Here is a 24824-nt window from a genome sequence, read left to right on the forward strand (position 1 = left end):
ACACACACACACACACATATATGTGTGTGTGTGTGTGTGTATATGCACATACATATATGTATGTATGTGTATATATATATATATATATATATATATATATATATATATATATATATATATATATATATATATATATATATATATATACGCACATACATACATACATACATACATACAAACACACACACACACACACTAGATTAATGACTGCCCTCTATAGGCTCAGTACTGAATCTGCACTCCAGGTGGAACAGAAAGAGAAACCATCACCCGCGACGATTAAATTGAGTTAGGTTGGCATTTAAAGCTTCTAAAACGAGCTCAAGTTATTTAGGTGGATGACGGAGCATGTAGCAGAACTGCTGGAGCTGATTATTTATCAAAGCATCCTACAATTTTAAAGTTTTACTAAGTTAGTAAAACTAACACCACAAATTAGGTTGTTTTGAAGTAAACTAGGATAATCAGATGCAAAACTAGACGTACTCCCTCACCCTCCTAATCAAAGTAATGCTAACTGATTGCGGGAATCAATGAACTCATGTATGTGGCTACAGTAGGTTGAATAATCAATCTGTACATTTTTGGTGAGTGGAAAAGAATTTCAAATCAAGTTGAATCTTGAGACAGATGCATTACAACAGTAGAAGACCACATCTGGTTCCACCCTGTCAGCAAAAAACAAACAAAAAAACCCAGGAAGCTGAAATGATCATGAACACAGAGTTACCCAATCTTGCCAGTAAATGATTGCAAATAGACCACAAAATTTGTGGACCCTACAAACATTGGAAAACACTAAAAAATAAACAGTGCTGCTGGGGAAAAAATATTTCATATATTTTAAAAACCAAATAACATACAAAATATAGAAATTTGCAGTACATTACTTTGACATTTTCAACTCCTGAACAAGACGTCCTGTAGACTGTTCTGCATTACATATTTTTCATATTGTATCTAATGTGATACAAGCTGCAAGCCATAATGTGGTTCCCTGCAAATGTAAAGGGGCTGCTGTTTATAACTGGCATCAGTAGACATCTAATAAGACACTATTATAGACCATCAAACCCATAGGTGCTTTTTCCTCAAACTGATGACACAAAGTCAGAAGCACACAGTTGTATAGAACAACCCTATACTATACCATAACAATTTCCCTTAAATAAAATAAAGAATGGTGAATGATAAAGAATAATAAAATACATAGAGTTCTATTGAAAATGATTCAAATGACATGTTTATACCATACCTTAGAACAAAGTAATTTAAATTGAGAGACAAAAGAAATGCATAAGAGGTGTAGGTGAAACAGAAAACACACACACACAGAATTTAACACCAAAGGCTAACATGACAAATTATTTTTGTTATGCCTGTAACACTGTCAGAATTAATAGGTAAACCTCAGTAAATAAATATATTTGATTTCGCAACAGCAAGGTCGAATGTTTTTAGATCACATTAAGAATACCACAAATTCTACAAACATTTATCCTCTTCTTTTTGAAAATATTGGGCTAACAATTGCCACAAAAGGACAAATAGACTGATAAATGGACAGGAGAATTGGCAAAAATTATTGATAGCTTGAAAGTAGCCTGACAAAACAGTAATGTTTGAGTAACATCTTTGTAGTGATTGAAGAAAAAATATTTCTGATACATGACCCTTCTTACCGTGAGGCATCTTTGATCTGTTTATGGTATACCAAATATCACAATTTTGGTTTTGCACTATTTGCAGTGCCTCTAGTAATAATCTAAGAGTAATAATAGTGATGTCATCACTACTGATGAGATCTTCATGTTGTTTTCTTTGCTAATGTTAACTTGTTCATTAGGGATTAAGGAGCTTTGTGACAAAACCACCTTTACGATTATAATAGATTGGAATTGGAGCAAAGATGAAAAATCAAATAAACGATCTTCCTTAATAAATCAGTCAAGATTTTAGGTTTCCCATAAAATATATGCATTCCTAATGTTGATTTGTTTGAAAAACTGAAAACCAGAAAGATGACTATAACTTTTATACATTTTTAATCTCCCCTTTTAAAGAGTAAACATTGAATAAATGTAAACTTTACACATATAAGGGCCATTTTTTCCATATCAGTGAAAACAACCAAGACACAGGTTTGTACTGCTGCCAGATTTGGTATAGAGCTTAAATACCCACTTAGAATGAAATACTTGAAACGAGCAGTTACTTAAAATTGTGTGCATGTATTTGTGACAGAACAAGTTGCTCTGATAAAATGAAATAGGTTCAAACATGTTTAGACAGAGAGAAAAGGAAAGTCAAGAATTCTTGTACAAATGTTGAAATGATGCTCATACAAGATCTTTCCTCACGGCCAATTTGATTTTATTGTTCATGAGATGGCTACACATTGCCGATGGGTTGTGCTTCTCGCTATGCCAAAAAAGTGGAAGAACAAAATGTATACATTTCGGTTAATCCAATCTGTTACTCATTCATGATGGTAAAAGTCCGTCAATGATAAAAAGATTCAAAACACCCAGTATTTCCCTTCCACTGCCAAGTCCTTGAGCATCATTTTATAATAGTGACAGCAACAAGCTGATTCATAAAGACACGTCCATGAAAATAAATCTCTCCATTTCTGTTTAAAAAAATGTCTAAAGTCTATTTTTTCTACAATGAGTTATGAGCTGCAACCAGGCACATTCTTGTTTAATTTTTTGTTTTGGCTGAATATGGGTGTACACTTTCTTGCACTCTTTAACAAGATTACTTCTTGTGGCTATAGCAGCAGTGTGCTTAGCAAGCGAGCAAAGGAAGGGAATGGACTTTTCTTCTCTCCCTGAAAGCATTTCCTTTCACCCCGAAGCTGCACTGTCTCACCGGCTCTCCATGGTGCTTAGTCCCAAAAATCGTTTTAATTTTTCAAAAAGCATCCAATTCAGAGCCTCTCTGTTGTCATTTTGATGTTTACAAACACAAGATTTTACCTAAAAAAAGGGGAAAATGAGAATTTCAATGTGAAGATATGTGGAACAAAACCAGCACACAGGCTGTTATAACATGTTTCAACTTTCTCTTACCTGACACTCTGACACTGAAGCATGAGTGTGCAAATCCAGCTATCGATAAAGCCTGGTGAATTCTCTCACTGCCCAACATACCTGCTTACATTCCTCTGCACTGAACACAAGCAAGCGAGAAGATAAGTAAATAAAACCACATTAACTGAGCATATTACACAGCAAGCAGGAATCGGTAGTAACACATTTGAGAAATAGTAGTGAAAGTTTATGAAGTAGATATTTTTGATATATTGATATAATGATAATTTTGAACAAAGAAATAGGCATGAACCAAATACTGAGCCATTTAAAAGGAAAGGGACCAGACTGTGCTGTAATGGATTTTTACATAGCTCTATCTCCATTTGGTCCTAGAATCTAAATGGCTTAATTAAAAAGCAGAATTAGAGCATTGTGCTGTGTTTACTCTTACTTATTACCCATCAAATAACCGCAGAATTATGGAAGAACATTAAACAACAAATTTCATAAGTAAACACCTTTTACTCTGAATGTGATATCTAGGTTTGATCTGAAGATTGAAGAGGAAAACTAAGTGATTTGACAATATTATAGCATACATGTGGAGTGTGCACTGTGCACTGACATCACAATGTGGCCCTTGTCAAACATGCTCAAATTCAGCCGCTTGCCCATTTATCCGGCTTCCAACAAACCAACTTTGAGGACAAAATGTTCACTTGCTGTCTAATATATCCCACCCAATAAAAGGTGCTATGATTAATAGATAATCAGTTTTATTAACTTCACTGGTCATGATGTCATGCCTGTTCGGTGTATACCACACTGTTGAATTGTTAAATTATCAAAATCAGAAAATTCTGATATTATGACCAAACCTAAAATGCCACACGTTTTTTGTTTCTATTATGGTCTCATTCATACAATCCCAATATAAAGGTGACAACTGAATATCTGCTGCCCTATTTTTCCATATGAAACACTGATGCTAGATTATTGTACCTGCTGTTTGTATATGCATAGCAATAAATATAAAATCAATTAAAAGCCCAATGCAAACCTGACTTAACACACATGAATACTGTTTATACTATTAGGATAAAATATATTTAGGAGCACCACCTTTACTTGTAGACTAATCATTTCAAACTATGTCAAGTCATATGCAACCTATGAAGATGTCTTACAAACTTGTCTTTTTGAACAAAGTAGCTCACGATACGTTTTCTAAGACTGAAGAAATGTAAAGAATGATAAAGATGACCATAAGTAAAGTAAACAATCACACAAACAGATAAAACACCCATCAGGTATGCCTTCATTGTGCTTTCTCTGTTTCTCATATCGACCACAACTACGTTGCAAACAAGTTTTTTTACGATTTGTTTAGGTCTTGTAAGACCTTCATATGAGAAAATGGCACTGAAAAATGACATCATAAGCACCATTAAATCTGAAGAATTCTATGTTCTGTCAAAGTGTCATGCCTAATTTGTATGAATAACAGATGTAAAGAGTTTGGGATATATATGTCAGCAAGTGAACAGTCAACTAATTAAGTGGACATTTTGGAAACAGAAAAAAATATGCTGCACAAAATGGTAAGAAAAGTCTAATAGGAAGGTGTCAGAACACAATGCATCACAGATTGCTGTAAATGAAGTTGCATAACTGCAGAGTGGCCCGAGAGCCCTACCAAAACTCATCTACAATGAACACTGTAACATCAGAATTAGACCATGGAGTCCTGATCTGATATATCAAGCATTCTTTTACATCAGGTGGACAGCAGTGTGAACCTCTAGGTGATGTTCTGCTGGGTAGTTTGGATCCTAACATTAATGTGGGTATCTTTGACATGTACCACCTATGTAAATATAATTGCAGACCCAGTAACACCCCTTCAGCATTACAGTGGCCACTTTCAGTAGGATAAAACTCCCTGTACAACCACACTGCAATACACTTCAAGAATGTCTGTACTTTTGAGAGGTACAAAAGTAAACAAATTCCTTGTGTGTGTGTGTGTGTGCGCACGCGTGTGTTAACACACTTGGCCAATAAACATGATTCTGAATGATTTAAGGCTCCACCTCACTTGCAGGACATAAAGGATCCGCTGCTAACATCTGGGTGCCAGATGTTTGGTGGCACAAGTGGAAACTATTCTTATGCTGGTGGTGTTAAGAAGTTGTGCAGCCATAATATTATGTAGAATTTTTTTTTTTTAATTTGAATAATTTTAAGTATATTATTATTTACAAAATTACATTTGAATATTATAATTTAGTTTATTTATAGAATATAAAAAAAAATTATTTATTGAAAACAAATGTATTGTCAGCTATAATTATTAAAAACAAAGTACAAAGTAGCTGATAATCAGCATTGGATAAAACAGATTTTTGTGGCTGTCAGCATATCTCCCTGTAAGCATGCACAGAAACAGAAGGCTAAAGACTAAACTCACCTTGTGATCTGCTTATGGAAGTCTGTTAGCTGTTTGTGAGTGACTGTTACAGCTCCTCCTGACATCTCCTTGGGAAGGCTTTTTAGAGCCACTTCAAGCCAGCGGCAAAATATCTGTACAAGGACAGACAAAAACTCGGTGAGTCAGTTTAGACTTGCTCAGGGGTCTAGAGGAAAAAAAATCTGTGTGTGTGAAATAAAATGATTCCATTGCCCTGCTCAGTAGAATAAGGCATATTATATACCATAATTTCCGGACTCCAAAGCGTACCCATATATAAGCCGCACCCACTGAATTTTCCTGAATTCCACTGAATATTTTTATTTTGAACATAAATAAGCCGCTCCTGTCTACAGTGAAACTAATGAACTTTACACAGGCTTTAACGAAAGACACGTTACACACGGTGTAACGGGTGAAATATGTTGCGCTTCCTTTAGGAGCATAGCGGTATTTTGGGAATAGCATGCCACTGCATTTTTCCGCTATTACTGCGTGTGTGCAAGACAATGATTATGTCCTTATTATTTTCTGATGCTCATTTCTAAGTTTCTTTGACTAACCCATAATGCTGTTGCCAAGAAAAATAAAAAAGCACGAGATTTGGTAACCTGTCTGTGCTTATATGATTTCTGTTGCAAATGGAGTTAGCGAGCTCTCCCTTAACCCAGACTCAACGTGTTACAACGGCTTGTATCTAAACAGTAGCCGACCACGAAAGTCATTGTTCACTGTCTTCCTCCTTCCTTTCACAACTATTTCTCTCGGGAGTTTGTCTTTTGGCATCGTTGTGCGTTTAAAAAAAACATTTTTTTTTCCTCCCGATGCTGTGCAGCTCAGAACACAGGTGAGGTGCGTTTTTTCGTTTCCGTTCGGAAATTTCATTGGTCTAAATGTTATGGGGTTCAGCTTTTTGGCTTGAGTTGTGAAACCTGGAAAAACCCAGGAAAAATACATAAATAAGCCGCGGGGTTCAAAATGTGGGAAAAAAGTAGCGGCTTATAGTCCGAAAAATACAATACTATATGACCAAAACACCTGATTATTAAACCCATACAGGGATCTTTTGAAACTGTTGCCACAAGTAAAAGGAAATATAGTCTAGAATATTTGTATGCTGTACAATGTCCCTCATGCTGTCCTATTTTTTTTTTTTTTTTTTAAGATAAACATGTTCCACAATTAAACAAACAATATATGTAATAAAAAAAATACAAAAAAAACCACAGGTTGAAGCTTATTACAATCAAATAAGCAGATAATTACTGTATATAGAGTTTGTTCTATAATGCCAAGCACAACATGCCTGTACTGTAGTGTTTGAGGACATGGCCAGAATCACTGAAAACTATGCCTTCCAAGGTGTGAACTCTAAAGAGCCCTAAAAATTGTCAGCTAATTAATAATGCACAATACAGATAAGCAAGTAAATGGTAAAAGTAAAAAAAAAAAACAAACAAACAAAAAAAAAAGGATTACCATAATTCTATACACTAAATAATGTTGATTGTATTTGTTACTTATTCTTAATACAATTTGGCCCTATCCATTGGGCCGTACCACTGGAAAGCAGGAGCTCAGCGGTTTTTGGACTTTGGCTTAAAAGGTTGAGAGTTAAAATCTCAACACCACCAAGCTGCCACTCCTGTGCAATTAAGCAAGTCCTGTTTAGATAAGGTAACTGTAAGTCACTCAGATAAGGCTGCCTGCCAAATGTCATAAATGTAAAATACACATGCTTGATTATAAAAATGTTGGACCTGAACACAAAATATATCTGACTGCAATATGTCATAAAATGTCATATATATATATATATATATATATATATATATATATATATATATATATATATATATATATATGCGCAATTCAAAAAAAATAAACAAGAGTTTAAATCTGCCAAGGGAAGAAAAAAAAATTATATTCCTGTTATTTAATACACAGACACATTTTACAAAAGTAATATTGGACACTATTTTACACCCATGCAACTTTTAAAAAGCCTTACCGGTCGATCAAATACCATGATCTCCCAAAGCACTTCAGCCACATCTGGCAGTGTGTATGAAGGCAGGCAGAAACAGCAGGTGTGTATTAGCTGTGTTACTAGTTGCTGCCCATGCTGCTGCATTGCCTGAGCAATCAGACGTTTCCGCACCTCAAAGTCATCCTCATGCTAAGAATAGAGGAGAGAGAGAATATTCAAGACTACAATTTTTCATTTTCTTCAATAACACAATGAGCATGTTTTAAAACTGCTAGCCAAATTATGCACTATTTTAGATTCAGCACCAGCAGTAATTTTCATTTAAATGCAGCTGTACTCTGTTTTACTTACATCATTGGAAACCCCAGTGTGAATGAGGTCTCTGACAAACTTCATAACACTGCAGTTAGCGTCTCGGTGGTCAAGCGTCGTGGCTGCAATGGCACACTGGATGATGTGGACAATGATACTGCTGCTTAGCAATGTGACAGGGCTGCGCTGAATAAACCTAAATGGAACACGAAATAATAGACAAAAACTCAATTGTCTATTTTTTTTTCACTGCTAAACAAAAGTAATTTTAAGCAAGTACTGAATTAAATTATAAACTCTCATTGGAAGAGTTACAAAAATGTTTTTTATTAACTAAACTGTACAACTAAGTTTAAAACAAATAAAAACAGAATGAAATGATTTGCAAATCTCAGACCTATTTTATTCACAATAAACATAGAAAACGCATCAAATACTGATACAGTACAATCATGTTAAAGAAAATATAAAGCAATTTCCAATCTGATGGCCTCATCACATCCCAAAAATTATTGTTATCTGGTTATCCTTATCTGAACTAAGAAGAGACCATTTAGTATTGTATGAGGAAATCAGGTTTGTCAGAAGTATGTGAGGGTGGTGCAGGACATGTATGAGGACAGTGTGACAGCAGTAAAAGTGTGCAGTAGGAACGACAAACTGGTTCAAGGTGGAGGTTGGACTGCATCAATGATCGGCTCTGAGCCCTTTCTTGTTTGCAGTGGTGAAGGACAGGGTGACGGACGAGGTCAGACAGGAGGTCTAGATAAACTATGATTGCGGATAATATTGTGATTTGTGGTGAGAGAAGGGAGCAGGTGGAGAAGAGCCTGGAAAGGTGAAGGTACATGCTGGAGAAAAGGGGAATAAAAGTCAGTAGGAGTAAGAGAGAGTACATGTGTGTGAATGAGAGGGGAGACAGTGGACTGGTGCGGCTGCAGGGAGAAGAGGTGGAGAAGGTGGAGGAGTTCAGGTACCTGGGGTCAACAGTGCAAAGTAATGGAGCGTGTGTTAGAGAAGTGAAGAAAAGAGTGCAGGCAGGGTGGAGTCGGTGGAGAAGAGCGGCAGGAGTGATTTGTGATAGAAGAGTATCTGTAAGAGTGAAAGGAAAAGTTTATAGGACTGTGGTAAGACCTGCGGTGTTGTATGGTTTAGCGCAGGGATGGGCAAACTTTTTGACTCACGGGCCACAATGGGTTCTGAAATTACATCAGAGATTAGGCCTGTAACATGTAGCAAAGCATGAATATGCAAGGCTCATTGTACAAATTGTTTTCCAAATGCATTAATTAAATTAATAATTAATTTATTAAATTTCAGTTGAATAAACAGCAGAAAACTCAAGTTCAGTTTAAGTAGGAACAGTGTTGTTGATCTCCTTATTTTGCCAGGTTATCAAAGTCTGGAGTAAGTTTTGTTGTGGCAATTCTCAGGATAGATCCGATGTGTTGACCTGGATCTGAACCAAACAAAGTCAGCAACTTCTGTGCCGTTTTCCGGAGGTTTGGAAACATGGCTTTGTTAAATGAAGCATAAAAGTCATTCAGTTTAAGAGAGCTGAACTTCTCCTTTAAGATGAAGTCAGATTGAAGATCGATCAGTTCCAATTGCACTTCTTGTGGTGCGGTTTCAGGGTCTTGTGGCAGAGGACAGGACACCAGTTGAAAAGTGACCGCTGATATTGTACTCTTTAAAAACCGTGACAGTTTCTTGGCATATTAGCTATACAGCCTTTAATCAACAGAAAAATATTTTGTTGTCCACTCCGTATTAAACACTCGCTCTCACTATCCACTTTTCTTTGATGAGCTCATTTTTGCAGAAGGGCTCATAAGAGAAGAAGAGCGCAATACACACGAACAAGGTCAATGTAGCTGAAGTGCGACATCTTTTGGGGAAACGTGGACATTACAGGGGAAAGGTAAATTGAACAATGTTTACCCAAACTGATTTTGATATAATTTGGTCACGTTTGGCGGGCCGGATTAATAAATGGTTTGGTTTCTGTTTTAGAGACAGTGGCATTGAGTAAAAGACAGGAGGTGGAGCTGGAGGTAGTAGAGCTGAAGATGTTTTCGTTGGGGTTTTCGTTGGGAGTGACAAACATAGACAGGATTAGAAACAAGTTTATTAGTACGTTTAGTACACATGTAGGACATTTTGGGGACAAAGTGAGGGAGGCACTATTGAAATGGTTTGGACATATGCAAAGGATGGACATATCGGTAGAAGAATGCTGAGGATGGAGCCACCAGTAAGGAGGAAAAGAAGAAGACCAAGGAGGAGGTTTATGGATGTGGTGAGGAAAGACATTCAGGTAGTTGGTTTGAAAGAGGCAGATGTAGCGAACAGAGGCTATGGAGACGAATGAGCCGCTGTGGCGACTCCTATTGGGAGCAGCTGATAGAAGAACTAAGGAGAGACCATTTGCTGGAAAAAAAATTCAAATTCGTGTATAGATTCTAGGATTCTAGCTGCTCAACAATCCTGGGTCTGCTTTGCCTTCTTTTCGTTTCATAATGTGCAAAATGTTTTAAATTGCTGAAAGATCTGGACTATGGGCAGACCATTTCAGCAACCAGACTTCTCTACTACAAACAGGGTACAGTAAAACTAAAAACTATTTGTAGCCTATTTTAACAAACAAATACACCGCAAATTACCAGAATGTAAACATCATTTAACACTTACTCATGTGGTAGTGGTTGTTCGCGAGTGTGAGACGCGCAACACGCTCATAACCTCCTCGGTTTCCATGGTAATTCTATTTACTTTCATTTTCACAGCATCGTCACTGATTTTCTTGGGAGACATTTTTCAAGATTTCTAGTAAAATAATAATATAAAACTAAAAAAAGTTATGTTTTTGCTGCACTGAACAACGACCGAGTGATACGTCATCAACTAAGCGACTGATGAGACCCTCTGCCGAAAACGGGGAACTGGCAGCATGGGTTTGCTTGTGCCTTCGAAATTAGCTCGTGAAACAGGGTAACATTTTGCGAGCGAGTTTGCTCGTACTATAGGTTGCTCGTACAAACGGGGTTTTACTGTACCACTTTCATGAACACCAGATTAAAAAACTTTCAAGGACTTTTAAAAGCACCATTTATCAAGCACCTATCAAATTCACAAGGCTATATATATATATATATATATATATATATATATATATATATATATATATATATATATATATTTATTTATTTATTAACTATTAAACTATTTATTTGTATGATACAGCTGCAAATAAGTATTTGAACACCTGTCTTTCAGCTAGAATTCTGACCCTCAAAGACCTGTTAGTCTGCCTTTAAAATGTCCACCTCCACTGCATTTATTATTATAAATTAGATCACCTGTTTAAGGTCGTTAGCTGCATAAAGACACCTGTCCACCCCATACAATCAGTAGGAATCCAACTACTAACATGGCCAAGACCAAAGAGCTGTCCAAAGACACTAGAGACAAAATTGTACACCTCCGCAAGGCTGGAAAGGGCTACGGGGAAATTGACGAGCAGCTTGGTGAAAAAAGGTCCGCTGTTGGAGCAATCATTAGAAAATGAAAGAATCTAAACATGACTGTCAATCTCCCTCGGACTGGAGCTCCATGCAAGATCTTACCTCGTGGGGTCTCAATGATCCTAAGGAAGGTGAGAAATCAGCCCAAAACTACACAGGAGGAGCTAGTCAATGACCTGAAAAGAGCTGAGACCACCGTTTCTAAGTTTACTGTTGGTAATACACTAAGACGTCATGGTTTGAAATCATGCATGGCACGGAAAGTTCCCCCGATTAAACCAGCACATGTCCAGGCACGTCTTAAGTTTGCCAATGACCATTTGGATGATTCAGAGGAGTCATGGGAGAAAGTCATGTGGTCAGATGAGACCAAAATAGAACTTTTGGGTCATAATTCCACTAAACGTGTTTGGAGGAAGAAGAATGATGAGTACCATCCCAAGAACACCATCCCTACTATGAAGCGTGGGGGTGGTAGCATCATGCTTTGGGGGTGTTTTTCTGCACATGGAACAGGGCAACTACACTGTATAAAGGAGAGGATGACCGGGGCCATGTATTGCGAGATTTTGGGGAACAACCTCCTTCCCTCAGTTAGAGCATTAAAGATGGATCGAGGCTGGGTCTTGAAACATGACAATGACCCGAAGCACACTGCCAGGATAACCAAGGAGTGGCTCTGTAAGAAGCATATTAAGGTTCTGGCATGGCCTAGCCAGTCTCCAGACCTAAACCCAATATAGAATCTTTGGAGGAAGCTCAAACTCGCTCCCAGGCCGCGGCAGGCCAGAAACCTGACTGATCTAGAGAAGATCTGTGTGGAGGAGTGGGCCAAAATCCCTCCTGCAGTGTGTGCAAACCTGGTGAAAAACTACAGGAAACGTTTGACCTCTGTAATTGCAAACAAAGGCTACTGTACCAAATATTAACATTGACTTTCTCAGGTGTTCAAATACTTATTTGCAGCTGTATCATACAAATAAATAGTTAAAAAATCCAGAAATTGTGATTTCTGGATTTTTCTTTTTAGATTATGTCTCCCACAGTGGACATGTACCTACGATGACAATTTCAGACCCCTCCATGATTTCTAAGTGGGAGAACTTGCAAAATAGCAGGGTGTTCAAATACTTATTTACCTCACTGTGTGTGTGTGTGTGTGTGTGTGTACACACACACACACACACACACACACACACACACACACACATATATATATACACACACAGTGGAACCTCGGGTTACGAATTTAATTTGTGTTTCGGTACTTTATTCGTAACCTGAAAAGTTCGTATCCCGATACAAATTTCCCCATAATAATGAACAGAAACTTCGGTAATTCGTTCTGGACAACCAAAAATATTACTTAAATAAAAATAAAGCCAATATTCACTAATATTATTTACTTTTAACATGTTATATTAAAATCATACCACATAAAAACATACAAAAGAGGAAAACATCTTTACCGGTACTTTCCTTTGAGAAGACTCGCTGCAGGAGACGACGTCAGAGAAGGGGAGGAGGGAGAGTTATTGTTTGAAGGAGAATCTTATTATATTATATTATTTATATATTATTATATATTATATTATAGAATATTAAAGACAGTGTTATTAACACTAACGCTGAGACAATTGTTGCATTAGAGGAAAATGAGAGCTGTTTCTTTAAGGCTACTATCAGTTGGTATTGAAGTCCAGAGTGAAATTCATTATGGGTATTGTACTGGAAAAGACTGTAACCCTGCTAATCTATCTTCATAAAAACAAGTAAAGTGGTTATGCATCGCTAATGTTGTCCATCTCATCATTCCACGAGCATCAACTAACGAGTTGTTACGCTGCTGCCGGAAAAGTTCAAGCGGATAAGTAACACGATGCTCTCGCTAGGGACACAGGACGCTAACTGATGTGACGAGCTGCGTGGATAGAGCAAAACAACCAACTTGCCTGCGATTTTTGGTGAGCGACGTTCGTATCCCGATATATTGTTCGTAACCAGGGGCAAAATTTTGATGAACTGCGATTCGTAACCTGAATTATACGTATGCCGGGGCGTTCGTAACCCGAGGTTCCACTGTGTGTATATATATATATATATATATATATATATATATATATATATATATATATATATATATATATATATATATATATATACACACACACACACACACACACACACACACACACACACACACACACACACACCGGTTATGTCGATGTCCTAGGGGGTTGCCAAAAACCCCGGTACGTGCCTTCCCACCGGCACTCTCTCAACGGCTGCTCTTTTCTTCCCAAAGCGCACCGCGGATGCCCCCCCCGATCCTGCCGGTGTTCATTATATGCTTTTGCTGCTTATCCCACGTTCCGCTTTCGCCTCCCGTTCATCGCATAACATTTAACAACAAAAGGCATATGTGCACTAACTAACAGCAGAGATTCACCAGTATACAATACAACACCTGTAGCATCTGTAAGGCTTGATTCTTTTTTTTTTTTTACGCTCTATGGGTGATCAGGCTTTTTCCCCCTCACATGCACCAAAGCTGTGGAATTCTCTCCCTACTGAGATTAGACTATTAACTTATATTATTAAAGTGTCTTTAAATCTGCTCTTAACTCACTTTTTCAGAATCGCTTTTATGTGATTATTTTAGTTTTGTGTTATAGTTCCTTTTTTATTTTTCCCCATTAGTTTTATTATTTATAATTATTTTTGTTTTTAAATGTAATCTTTAACGTTTTTTCTTCTACGCTTGGAAATCTACATTTACAGGTGCTATTTATAATAAAGATTATTATAATTATTATTATTCAAGGACCTATACTTGTTTTCAAGTACTTTCCAGGCCTTGAATTCATGTGTCTGAAAATCGAGTACTTTCAATTACTTGAAAATAGTGTGGGAACCAAGCAAAGCCATGTTTTTGTCCTTGTCTTTTACACACAGAGATTTCCCCAGCTGCTCTGAATCTTTGATATTATGAGGTGGTATCAAAAAGTTTCAAGACTCCTTTTGTAGTACTTCAACAGATGGCAGTACAAGGCTGCAGACACAGTCCCAGGGAACACTGATCTTAAGTCGTGAAAACCTCACTTGTGAGTTTCTTGCCAGAAACATTACTTCCACACCCACCCTACTCGCCAAATTTAGCTCCTGCGGATTTTACCCTCTTCAAGAAGATGAAGATACAGCTCTAAGGTCACCGTTTTGACACCAAATTCAAAATTACCCTATTTATTTGATAAAATTGAACATTTCCTCATTTTAAACACTAGACATTTTCTATGTTCTATGGTAAATAAAACATATGATATATGAGGTTAGCAAACCATTGCTCATTACACTGTTTTTTATTAACGTTTTAGAATTGTGGTAATAATTAAATAATCTATGTGGCTAGCAATATTTAAGCCTATTTATGTCCAAATGTTAAATTAAACTCCTTAAGTGGAACAAACTTTATGGGAGAGGAAAGAAATGTCTCATTACATTACATTTTTACAACAGACTTTGTTATTTCCGTTTTAAACCCAAACACTGCCAAACAAACTGTTTTTATCACTATTTTTAAAATACCTGATACAAAAATATACAACAAATAAATAAAGTACCTAGTAGCAAGTCTGAACAGATCATCAACAGTGTCAGGGTGGTTGCGCAGGCCATTGGGCTGCTCCAGCAGCTGAAAGGTGGGCATGCAGAGCGCCTGTGAAAGTCAACATTAAATCCATTACAGGCAAGCCTTAACAAATATTCTCAATTAAGAAAAAGACAATCAGGGAATATAAGGAAAACATGCATACAAAGGTGAGTAATTTATTCAACCATTTGTATAATTTTTTATAAAAAAAAAAAATAAATAAATAAAAAAAACACCATATGAAACACACTAAATTAGGGTGTGAAATTTACGGTTAGAAATAATGTACTACCAACATTAAGTAAGATCTGGAGATAATACTGCGAGAACAGTGCGCAAGAGTTGTAAGATGAGGTCCACTTTTTAATTCGCTGTAACTAATGTTCAATAAACCAAGTGTTGTGATCTCCTTGCCGGTGTCCTAACTACAGTTGTGATAAACCGATCAGCAAAACAAAAACAACTCCCGCACAAGCAGGCACGGGGTAAGAACAATAAAGCTAGCGAATAACACCATGCGTGCAGATCATTATAAGTAGATGCACAATATTTTTATTATTTAGAACGTGACTAATAATTTGTGACAAATTTTTAATATGTAGATTGATTTTTTTTTTTTGTTGTTGCTAAACTGTTTCTCAAGAACGTTCTCTCATCACCACTGCTGCTATATGAACTGAGGCATGTCCTGAGAGTCACATAGAATACAGATTAACACCGCAGAGGTAGAGCTGCACCTTCCTGGAGACAGAACAGGAAAAGAACATCCTGGTATGGAGAGGAACCCTCCCTAATACATATGAAATGTATCATCTAAGTGTTTGTGTAAAATATATTTTAAGCACATTATCACAATCATCTAGTATGTGGTATAAAAATGAAACTTTTTAGAGCTTCATCATTGCATAAATGAATAGTGGAAAACTTCGCAAATGTTTATCCAGGGTGTTACTGCCATAAGAGGTGATGTTGCTGTTGAAATCTGACACAAACAAAAAAAATATATAAGTACATAACTTGTTTGATGTCTATATTCGGGACAATAGAGAGCTTTGTGTTAGAGGTGCACCAAAATGGAAAATCTTGGATCTATATATCTGAAAACCAAAACTTACTTTTTAAGAATTTAAAAAGATTTTTTTTTTAATACTTTTTGCATAATTTAATGTATTTATATAAGAGTTTATAATTTTGTGAAATTGTGGAACTGAGAAACTACAAATTGGAAAAAAACAAAAGTATCAAACCAAGTATTAAACAAAATATTTTGGAAAAAACTTAAATATATTATTCCCTATAGAGTTAATTTAAACATAAAATGTAACAGTTATTGTGCAAAATAGCAGTAAAACAAACAAAAACCAACCTCAAACTGTAAACAACAGATGTAGCCACATGTTGAGAACAAAGTTTTTTTTTTAAGGCTACACAAATTTAAATGTAACTGCATATAGCAAATTGGACCGCTTTCTATTTCAGTAAAAGTGGCAGGTTTTAGCGAGATACGTGTCCAGTTGTGATGTAGCGGTGACACAACTGCTTTAAAATATTACTTTAAAATAAATCCATACAGATGACATAATTGCCCTTACATGGGTTGCTCTGTTATGACAGCTAGAGCATGTGTAATCTGAGCGCTAAACACGGGGGGCAGGGCTGCATATTTCGATTTGTATTTTCAGCCTTTCTTTTCTTTTAGCCAAAAATCGAAAATTCAGTGCATCCCTACATTTTGTGTGTGTAAAATATGTGTATCACCTGTAGCATGTCCAGCAGGCCTTGTCTACAGCCCTCCTCCATGCCATATTCATCCACCAGAATACTGCCCAAGTACAGGAAGCATGAGTGTGGGTACACCTGGTACACACTCACCATCTGAAACAGCACACAGCTGTGTCAAACACAAAAACATTCTTACTCAACATAAAGAGACAGATCTAAATAAGTAATGTTCAGAAGTGAAAAGTTTGTAGAGTTAAGACCTTTCAAGACCACACTATAAAATGGTGGACCTACAGTTGAAACCAGATATTTACATACACTTCAGAAAAAAAAAACACACAAACTTTTATTTTATTACTTTCATACATTAAATCAGAGTAAACTTTTTCTGTTTTAAATCAATAAATATTAACGTTTTTTGCATTTGGTAAATGTCAGAATCGAGCGAGGGATTATTTTTTATGTATTTTTATTATCACTTTCATCAAAGTCAAAAGTATACATACACTAAGTTTATCGTGCCTTTAAACAAAAAAAACCTCCAGATGATTCCATTCTGAGCTTAAGAAGCCTCTGATAGTTTAATTGATTCCATTTGAGTTAATTGGTGGCACACCTGTGGATGCATATAAAGGCACACCTCAAACACAGAGCCTCTTTCTTTGACATCATGGGAAAATCAAGAGAAATCCACCAAGACATCAAAAAAGAATTGTTGACCTCCACAAGTATGTCTCATCCTTAGGTGCAATTTCCAGATGCCTGAAAGTCCCACGTTCATCCGTTCAGACAATAATACACAAGTATAAAAAACATGGGAATGTACAACCATCATACCGCTCAGGAAAAAGACGGATTCGGAGTCCCAGAGAGGAACGTTTTTTGTTGCGAAATGTGCAAATCAACCCCAGCACAACAGCAAAAGATCTTGTGAAGATGCTGGCTGAAACTGGGAAGAAACTGTCATTATCCACAGTAAAACGAATACTGTACCGCCATGAGATGAAAGGTTACTTTGAGAGGAGAATGCCATTACTTTAAAACCACCATAAAAAGCCCGTTAACAGTTTGCAACTGCACATGAGGGAAACAAATCTTAATTTCTGGAGACATTTTCTGTGGTCTGACAAAACAAAAATTGAACTTTTCGGCCATAATGATGACGGTATATTTGGAGGAAAAAGGGCGAAGCTTTGAAGCCTCAGAACACAATCCCAACTGTCAAGTATGGGGGTGGTAGTATAATGTTGTGGGGCTGCTTTGCTGCAGAAGGGACTGGTGCAATTTACAAAATAGATGGCATCATGAGAAAAGAAAATTATGTGGATATATTAAAGCAACATCTGAAGACATCAGCCAGGAAGTTAAATCTTGGGCGCAAATGGGTCTTCCAAATGGACAATGACCCCAAGCATACCTCCAAATTAGTTACAAAGTGGCTTAAGGACAACAAAGTCAAGGTATTGGAGTGGCCATCACAAAGCCCTGATCTCAATCCCATAAAAAATTTTGTGGGTGGCACTGAAAAGGCGAGTGCGAGCAAGAAGGCCTACAAACCTGACCCAGTTACACCAGTTCTGTCAAGAGGAATGGGCCAAAATTCCAGCAAACTATTGTAGAAAGCTTGTGGAAGGATACCCAAAACGTTTGGCCCAAGTGAAAATACTAAGGAAGTGTACGTATACTTCTGACTATGATGAAAGTGATATTAAAATTACATAAAAATTCTCCCTCGCTCGATTGACATTTACCAAATGCAAAAAATATGTTAATATTTTCGATTTAAAACAGAAAAAGTTTACTCTGATTTAATGTAGGACTGTAATGAAATAAAAGTTTGTGTTTTTTTCTTAAGTGTATGTAAATATCTGGTTTCAACTGTATTTCCTTATCCAGTCCCATACATTGCTTAGGGCTGATGTATACCTTTGAGCTGTAGATTTGTAAATGTGCAGACATTAGTTGTAGATTTGCATAAATGTCTTCCATAACAATGTGAGAACGTGCATGTGAGAGCAGAAAATGGTGTTTCACCATATCATCATTATTACAGATATATAACAGATTATTAATATATTTAACCACACACACAATTTTTTGTTTTTAGCTGTTTACCAAAACATATTCACATTGTAAACTGTACAATTAATATGGGCATAAAATGTAAATCTCAGAATTATTTTGAGAACATGCAAAGTGGAAGAAGCAAACGAATATATTTAGATTTTTTTTCTCAAGAGAACAAAAGTAATTGGAAAATCAACTCAAAAGTTGTTTCATGAACAGGTGTGGGCTACCTTGATACTTAGAATCAACTAATTTGTTGATTCTAAGTGTGGCATTTACATTTAAAAGTTGTTGCTGTGTACCCATATCATGGGTTAACGGAGCCATGTAGGCAAAAAGGCCCACTGCTTGAAAAAAATGAATGCACTGGTGAGCTTAACAACATAAACACTCTCCTGGTCTATCATTGTCAGAGTCTACAAAAGAGACAGAAGACTTGACAAGAGCAAATACAGAGGGTTCACCACAAAGTGCAAACCATCTTTAAACCTTAAAAACAGAAATTCCAGATTAAGCTTTGCCAAACAAACTCTTTCGCTGCCCGAAAATGGCAAAAATAATTACAAATAAAAAAAATATGTGCAAAAAAAAAAAAAAACCAAAAAAAAAAAAAAAACTTTTTATTGTATTAGAAATGGGCTTAATTCATGAATCTTCTCCTTGCCCCTCGTTGCTTTCTCCCCAATCATCTATTTTTTTCATTCTGCAGCTTCTTTTGTGTTTACCTGTCCATAGTGATCCAGAGTTTAGCAGGTGGTGCATCAGTAATAATGATACAAGGGGAAACAATGCTCCACATGTAGTAAAATGGACAAAACAAAGCATATGGGCAGATAATTTACCTCGATAATTTTATGTATTTGAATTACTCAAATCAATTGAGGAATCGTTTCAGCCCTTATGTGTATGCACAATTTTTTTTTTTTGCATACGCATATGATAAGCACTGAAGAGTTTTTGGGCTGCCATGAATTACAGTATAATTTAACAAAGCCCTCAATAATTAATATTATTTACCATCTAGACAGCTGTTTGGTATAACAGTATGCCACTAATCTGACAAACAAACAAAAAATATTGAATATGGTAATAATAATAGACAAAGGAAATTTGTTCTATAATTCTTGCATCCTGTAAAGCTGATTTGAGAGAATGTCCATGGTTAAAAGCACTGTAGAAATTAAACTGAACTGAATTGAAATAAAAAATGTCCACAGTTTAAAAACAGACCTGTGTGACGAGTGGCTGTAGTAGCGCGGCCGATCCCTTTCCCACACAGCGCACAGCAAACCTCAAGCAGCGGCAACAGCGCTCCACAATGCGGTTATCTGCCTGGTGTGTGTTCAATGTTTCTGATAACACTGGCCAGATCTGAAGACAGAAATAAATTAGCCCTTATTCCCTAGTTGCTGTGTGTCTACATCGAAAAAAAATTACCGTAATTTCCGGACTATAAAGCGCACCCTTATAAACCCTATAAAGCTTTTTATTTTTAACATAAATAAGCCGCACCCGTTTATAAGCCACAGGTGTCTACACTGAAACTAATGAACTTTACACAGGCTTTAACAGAAGACACTAAATGCAATATGTTGCGCTTTATTTAGGAGCATATCGGTATTTTGGGAATAGCCCGCCACTGCATTCATCCGGTATTACTGTGTGTGTGGAGACCCGAGGAATATGTCCTTTTTATTTTCTGATGCTCATTTCTAAGTTTCTTTAACTAACCCGTAATGCTGCTGCCAAGAAAAATAAAAAAGCACGAGTTTCGAAACCTGTCTGTGCTTATACGATTTCTGTTGCAACTGGGGTTTTAGTGAGCTATCCCTTCACCCAGACTCAATGCGTTAAAACGGCTTGTATCTAAACAGTAGCCGACCAAGTAAGTCATTGTAAAAAAGTTAAAATTTTAAAGTTTAGGGATACTTAGTGTACAGGAGTGATAGTAAAAAACGAGTTTTCCCTCCTCCCCCGATTATCGCCTCTACCCCCCTCCACACACACACAAACACACACCCCCAACCGGCATTTTCGTTAGCTCAAGTCGTCTCATCTCCAAGGAAAATACACTGAATAAAACCTTATTATATCTTTACATACTCTTTCTATTATGTTTTTATACAAGATTTGTTATTTAGAAATGTATTTTCCAATTTAATAACATGAAACATAAACGGGGTGTCATTTTGAGGGTTGGAACGGATTAATGCCATTTTTAAGTATTTTCAATATGGAAAACTGATTTGATGTGCGAGCAAATTGAGGTACGAGCTCGTCCACGGAAGGAATTAAACTCGTAGGTCAAGGTACCACTGTATTTCTCTCCAGAGTTTATCTTTTGTCATCGTCGTGCGCCACCGGTGGAAGTTTTTCTCCCGATGCCGTGCAGCTCAGAACACAGGTGAGGTGCGTTTTTTCGTTTCCGTTCAGAAATTTCATTGGTCTAATGTTATGGGGTTCAGTTTTTTGGCTTGAAGTTTGTGAAATCTGGAAAAATCCAGGAAAAATCCATAAAATAGGCGCTTTTTTGTGTAAGCCGTTTTTGTGTAAGGGTTCAAAATGTGGGGAAAAAAGTAGCGGCTTATAGTCCGAAAAATACGGTATGACAAAACAAGATCAAATATTTTAAAAGCTTCTAAATATTTTTCTTTATTATATATTTAAAATATATTACTTTTTTATTAACATCTCTAAAGACAAAAGGCAGATAAATCTAAAATTATTTTCTAATCTATTTCTATGTTCTGTCTGTTGCAGGTTGTTTACCATTAGAGTATTAATTTTAGTTTTTAGTAAATGTTAACTTTTTAAATGAATTAATTTGTTATTTTGACAGATTTAGATGTCAACAAGAGCAGTGTGTTTGTTGGTTTTTTTTTACCTCCTGGATGACTCTTTGACAAGGGTGGATTTGTCCATTCTCTACAAAAGGATTTGTGTGTCTAAACAGCAGTCAGAATTTGAAAAGAAAAGAAATAAGTGTAATTAAGATGTAAAATAATTCAACAAGTGAGTTTGCTAAAGTTATCTGTATATATTAAAACCCATTTTAAAAAGTGTACATATAGAAAATATAGAAATAGAAAAGTCATCATACATATAGAAAAGTTAATATGTATTAGGACTTACCTGAAGATTACTGCCAGTCTGTCCAGCCATACTGTAGGGTCTAAAGATTTTCTATTACTGGACTCCTGAGACAGCAGCTAAAGGCATACAAAATGAACATATAAAATGTACTGATTCTAAAATCATATTTTATAAATAAAAATTGGTGTTTTCCAATACAATATTAATATTATGATTAATATTTAACATTCTGGTTATAGAGAACCCTTGTTTGTAGACAAACTCCTTGTCTATTCTGGGATGTGGCTTTTTAGGAACCCGGTGTGAAGGCTAACTGTCAGAAGAATTAAAAAAAATTCTAAAGAGCATACTAAAAAGTAAAGGTGCACAAAGACAGGTATAAGCTGGCAAGTTGACACCTGTGGTGGTACTGGGAGGCTAAAAAAGGTCTGTGGTACTGAATATTACAAAGTACACAATCAGACAGTCAACACAAGTGAGTGAGAGAGGTACCTCATTAGTTAAGGCAATAAAATTCTCAGTTGTTTTATTAAGAAACTTTAGGGTCACTGTATAAGGGTGCCAAAGGGTGTAAATATAAGTCTGACTCCTTCTGTGCTCACTCTGCATTATTACTCTCTTCTCAAAAACAAATCTGACAGTTTTTAGGCAGGTTTTTTAGGCAGGTACAATCTGCACTTGAGTGAGAGAACATAACACCCAATACCAGCAGGGGGCAGTAGTCTACAGGCATCCAAAGAGGGAAAAAGATGGAACTGTGAATAGACAAAGTAAGCAGCTTTAATACCTGCCGCGATCATTAATAACAGAGTCCTGTGGTTTTTTTTAATCAGGTCTGCTAAGTTGCAAAGACAAGAGCAAGACCAACAGAGCAACAGCCTTCTTTGACATTTACCAAGGGTACCAATAATGTGTGTTTTAGATTGTAGATGTAATTATTATGAAGATGCTAGTTGCTACAATGTACAAACTCTGAGTTAGAGGAGTAATTGCTGCAGAAATGTGTTTCAGAAATATGGACTGCACGACAAAAAGAAAAAAAAAAATTAATTTCTACACTTATCTGTAACATGATAAGAATTGAAATTAACTGCTTCTCTGTGTAAATTATATATTACTTTACCAAACAGCTATACAGCTGTTATGGTGTATAATTTCAGGGCAGAACAATAGCACGAGAAGCAATTATAATAAAATAAAAATAAAACACTAAAGCATTTGCTGAAAGAATAAGTGAAGTCGTATAATTTAAAAACATCCTTTTTACTCTGATTTAAACCAAACACTTTTCATGAAACCTATACACCAACCTTCTTTAGAGCCATGACCTGAACAGAGCACAAATCACTCAGACACTCTGCTATCTTCTCCAGTGGAAGCCTTGCCAGCACAAGTGCTGTTCCTGAGAGAAACCAAAGACACTGATATTAGCTACTGTTCACAGTATTGTGAAGCTATTTGTTTTGTTTTTATTATATTAACTATATATATAATATATATATATATATATATATATATATATATATATATATATATATATATATATATATATATATATATATATATATATATATATATTAAAACTATCCTAAATCTAGTCCTACTCAGAGCCTGCGCTATATGCCTGAGTAATTTATTGAATGGCAGGGGACTTTGTCAGCTTTCAACGCTAAACAGGTAGTGACAGGAATAGTCAGTGTAGTTAGTGATTCTTTGAGTGAATAAAGTGCAGATCTCTTGCAGGGAATTTTAAAGACCTAAATGCATGTTTGACAGTCAGAATGAATACCAAGCATAAAAAATAATGTGCAAGCAGAATGTCTTTGCATAAGTATAGTTCAAATTTTGCGCCAAAATGCAAAAATAATTAATTAACAAAAGAGAAATTTTGAATAGTCAGATATTTTTCACAATAATTGCTTTTTAAAAGGATGTGTAGATATCGTTTCATTATTCAAGTTAAAATGTATTAAATATTTAAGAATACACACAAAAAAAAATAAAAAATACACGAGAGAACAGATTTTATCTTAACAGCTGTAAGTAAGCAATAATAAATACAAAATTTTACAAGTATAAATAATTAACAGCTCTGAATATGTACTCTTGGTTTGCGGTTGGGTTTCCATGAAATCCGCATCTATTAAAAAGCATTATTAAAGAAGAACAGAGAACCTCAAACCATATTAAAGCTCAGATGGCACCTTCCAGCATGATAATTACACATAGAAGAAATCCAAACAATGAATAAATGTCACAATCTGTATTATAAGCAGAAGCTGGTTTAACAATGTGTTTTTTATAGGGTGTGCATATTTATGCCACAAGCTTATTGTAAGGCTTTACAATTAATACATTTAATATCTAAACTGCAACATTTACATTGACAATGTAAAAGTGTCCATCTTTGTTGCCAACTAGCACTTTCTTTGTTCTAGGGCTGCTCAAGTTACGGGTTAGCATTGCAGCAAGATAACACAGCCGCACACTGTTGTGGCTTTTAGTGAATGATTTGGTGTACAAAAGCTAATTTTTCATATCATCAGCCGCTGACCCACTCTGTAATTTTGAACTTAAAAGCAGATACCGTGGGGGGAAAAAAAGGCTGGAAAAGTAAGTGTTACTAAAAAGAAATAAAATATATATATATATATATATATATATATATATATATATATATATATATATATATATATATATATATATATATAGCTATGCCTCTGATTACAGCAAGCATTCGCCATGGCAACATTCCCGTCTAGGGCTGTGGTAATTTTTCATCAAGATCTATTGATGTATTGATGATGGGTTAGGGTTATCTGGACTCATTAGACCACATGTCCTTCTTCCATTGCTCCAGAGTCCAATCTTTATGCTCCCTAGCAAATTGAAGCCCTTTTTCTGAATTAGACTCACTGATAAGTGGTTTTGTTTAGCTGTTTAGTCCCAATCCGTTGAG

At 36.0% G+C, this 24824-nt stretch overlaps 1 protein-coding gene across 1 annotated transcript in view; it reads right to left on the bottom strand.

Annotated features, from left to right (window-relative positions):
- Positions 1 to 2356: 2356 nt before the first annotated feature.
- tnpo3 (transportin 3) overlaps positions 2357 to 24824 on the bottom strand; it is a 41624-nt gene continuing 19156 nt past the window's right edge. The window contains exons 13-23 of the mRNA XM_046873113.1: positions 23176 to 23267; positions 21905 to 21981; positions 21657 to 21717; positions 20003 to 20143; positions 16742 to 16858; positions 14955 to 15049; positions 7850 to 8006; positions 7520 to 7687; positions 5509 to 5621; positions 3075 to 3174; positions 2357 to 2981 (exon numbers count right to left, since the gene is read on the bottom strand). Coding sequence (XP_046729069.1) covers positions 3114 to 3174; positions 5509 to 5621; positions 7520 to 7687; positions 7850 to 8006; positions 14955 to 15049; positions 16742 to 16858; positions 20003 to 20143; positions 21657 to 21717; positions 21905 to 21981; positions 23176 to 23267 — 1082 coding nt within the window. The 3' untranslated portion in view covers positions 2357 to 2981; positions 3075 to 3113. The remainder of the gene's footprint in view (positions 2982 to 3074; positions 3175 to 5508; positions 5622 to 7519; positions 7688 to 7849; positions 8007 to 14954; positions 15050 to 16741; positions 16859 to 20002; positions 20144 to 21656; positions 21718 to 21904; positions 21982 to 23175; positions 23268 to 24824) is intronic.

Source organism: Silurus meridionalis, chromosome 18 (assembly GCF_014805685.1).
Source record: "Silurus meridionalis isolate SWU-2019-XX chromosome 18, ASM1480568v1, whole genome shotgun sequence".
Taxonomy (NCBI): Eukaryota; Metazoa; Chordata; class Actinopteri; order Siluriformes; family Siluridae; genus Silurus; species Silurus meridionalis.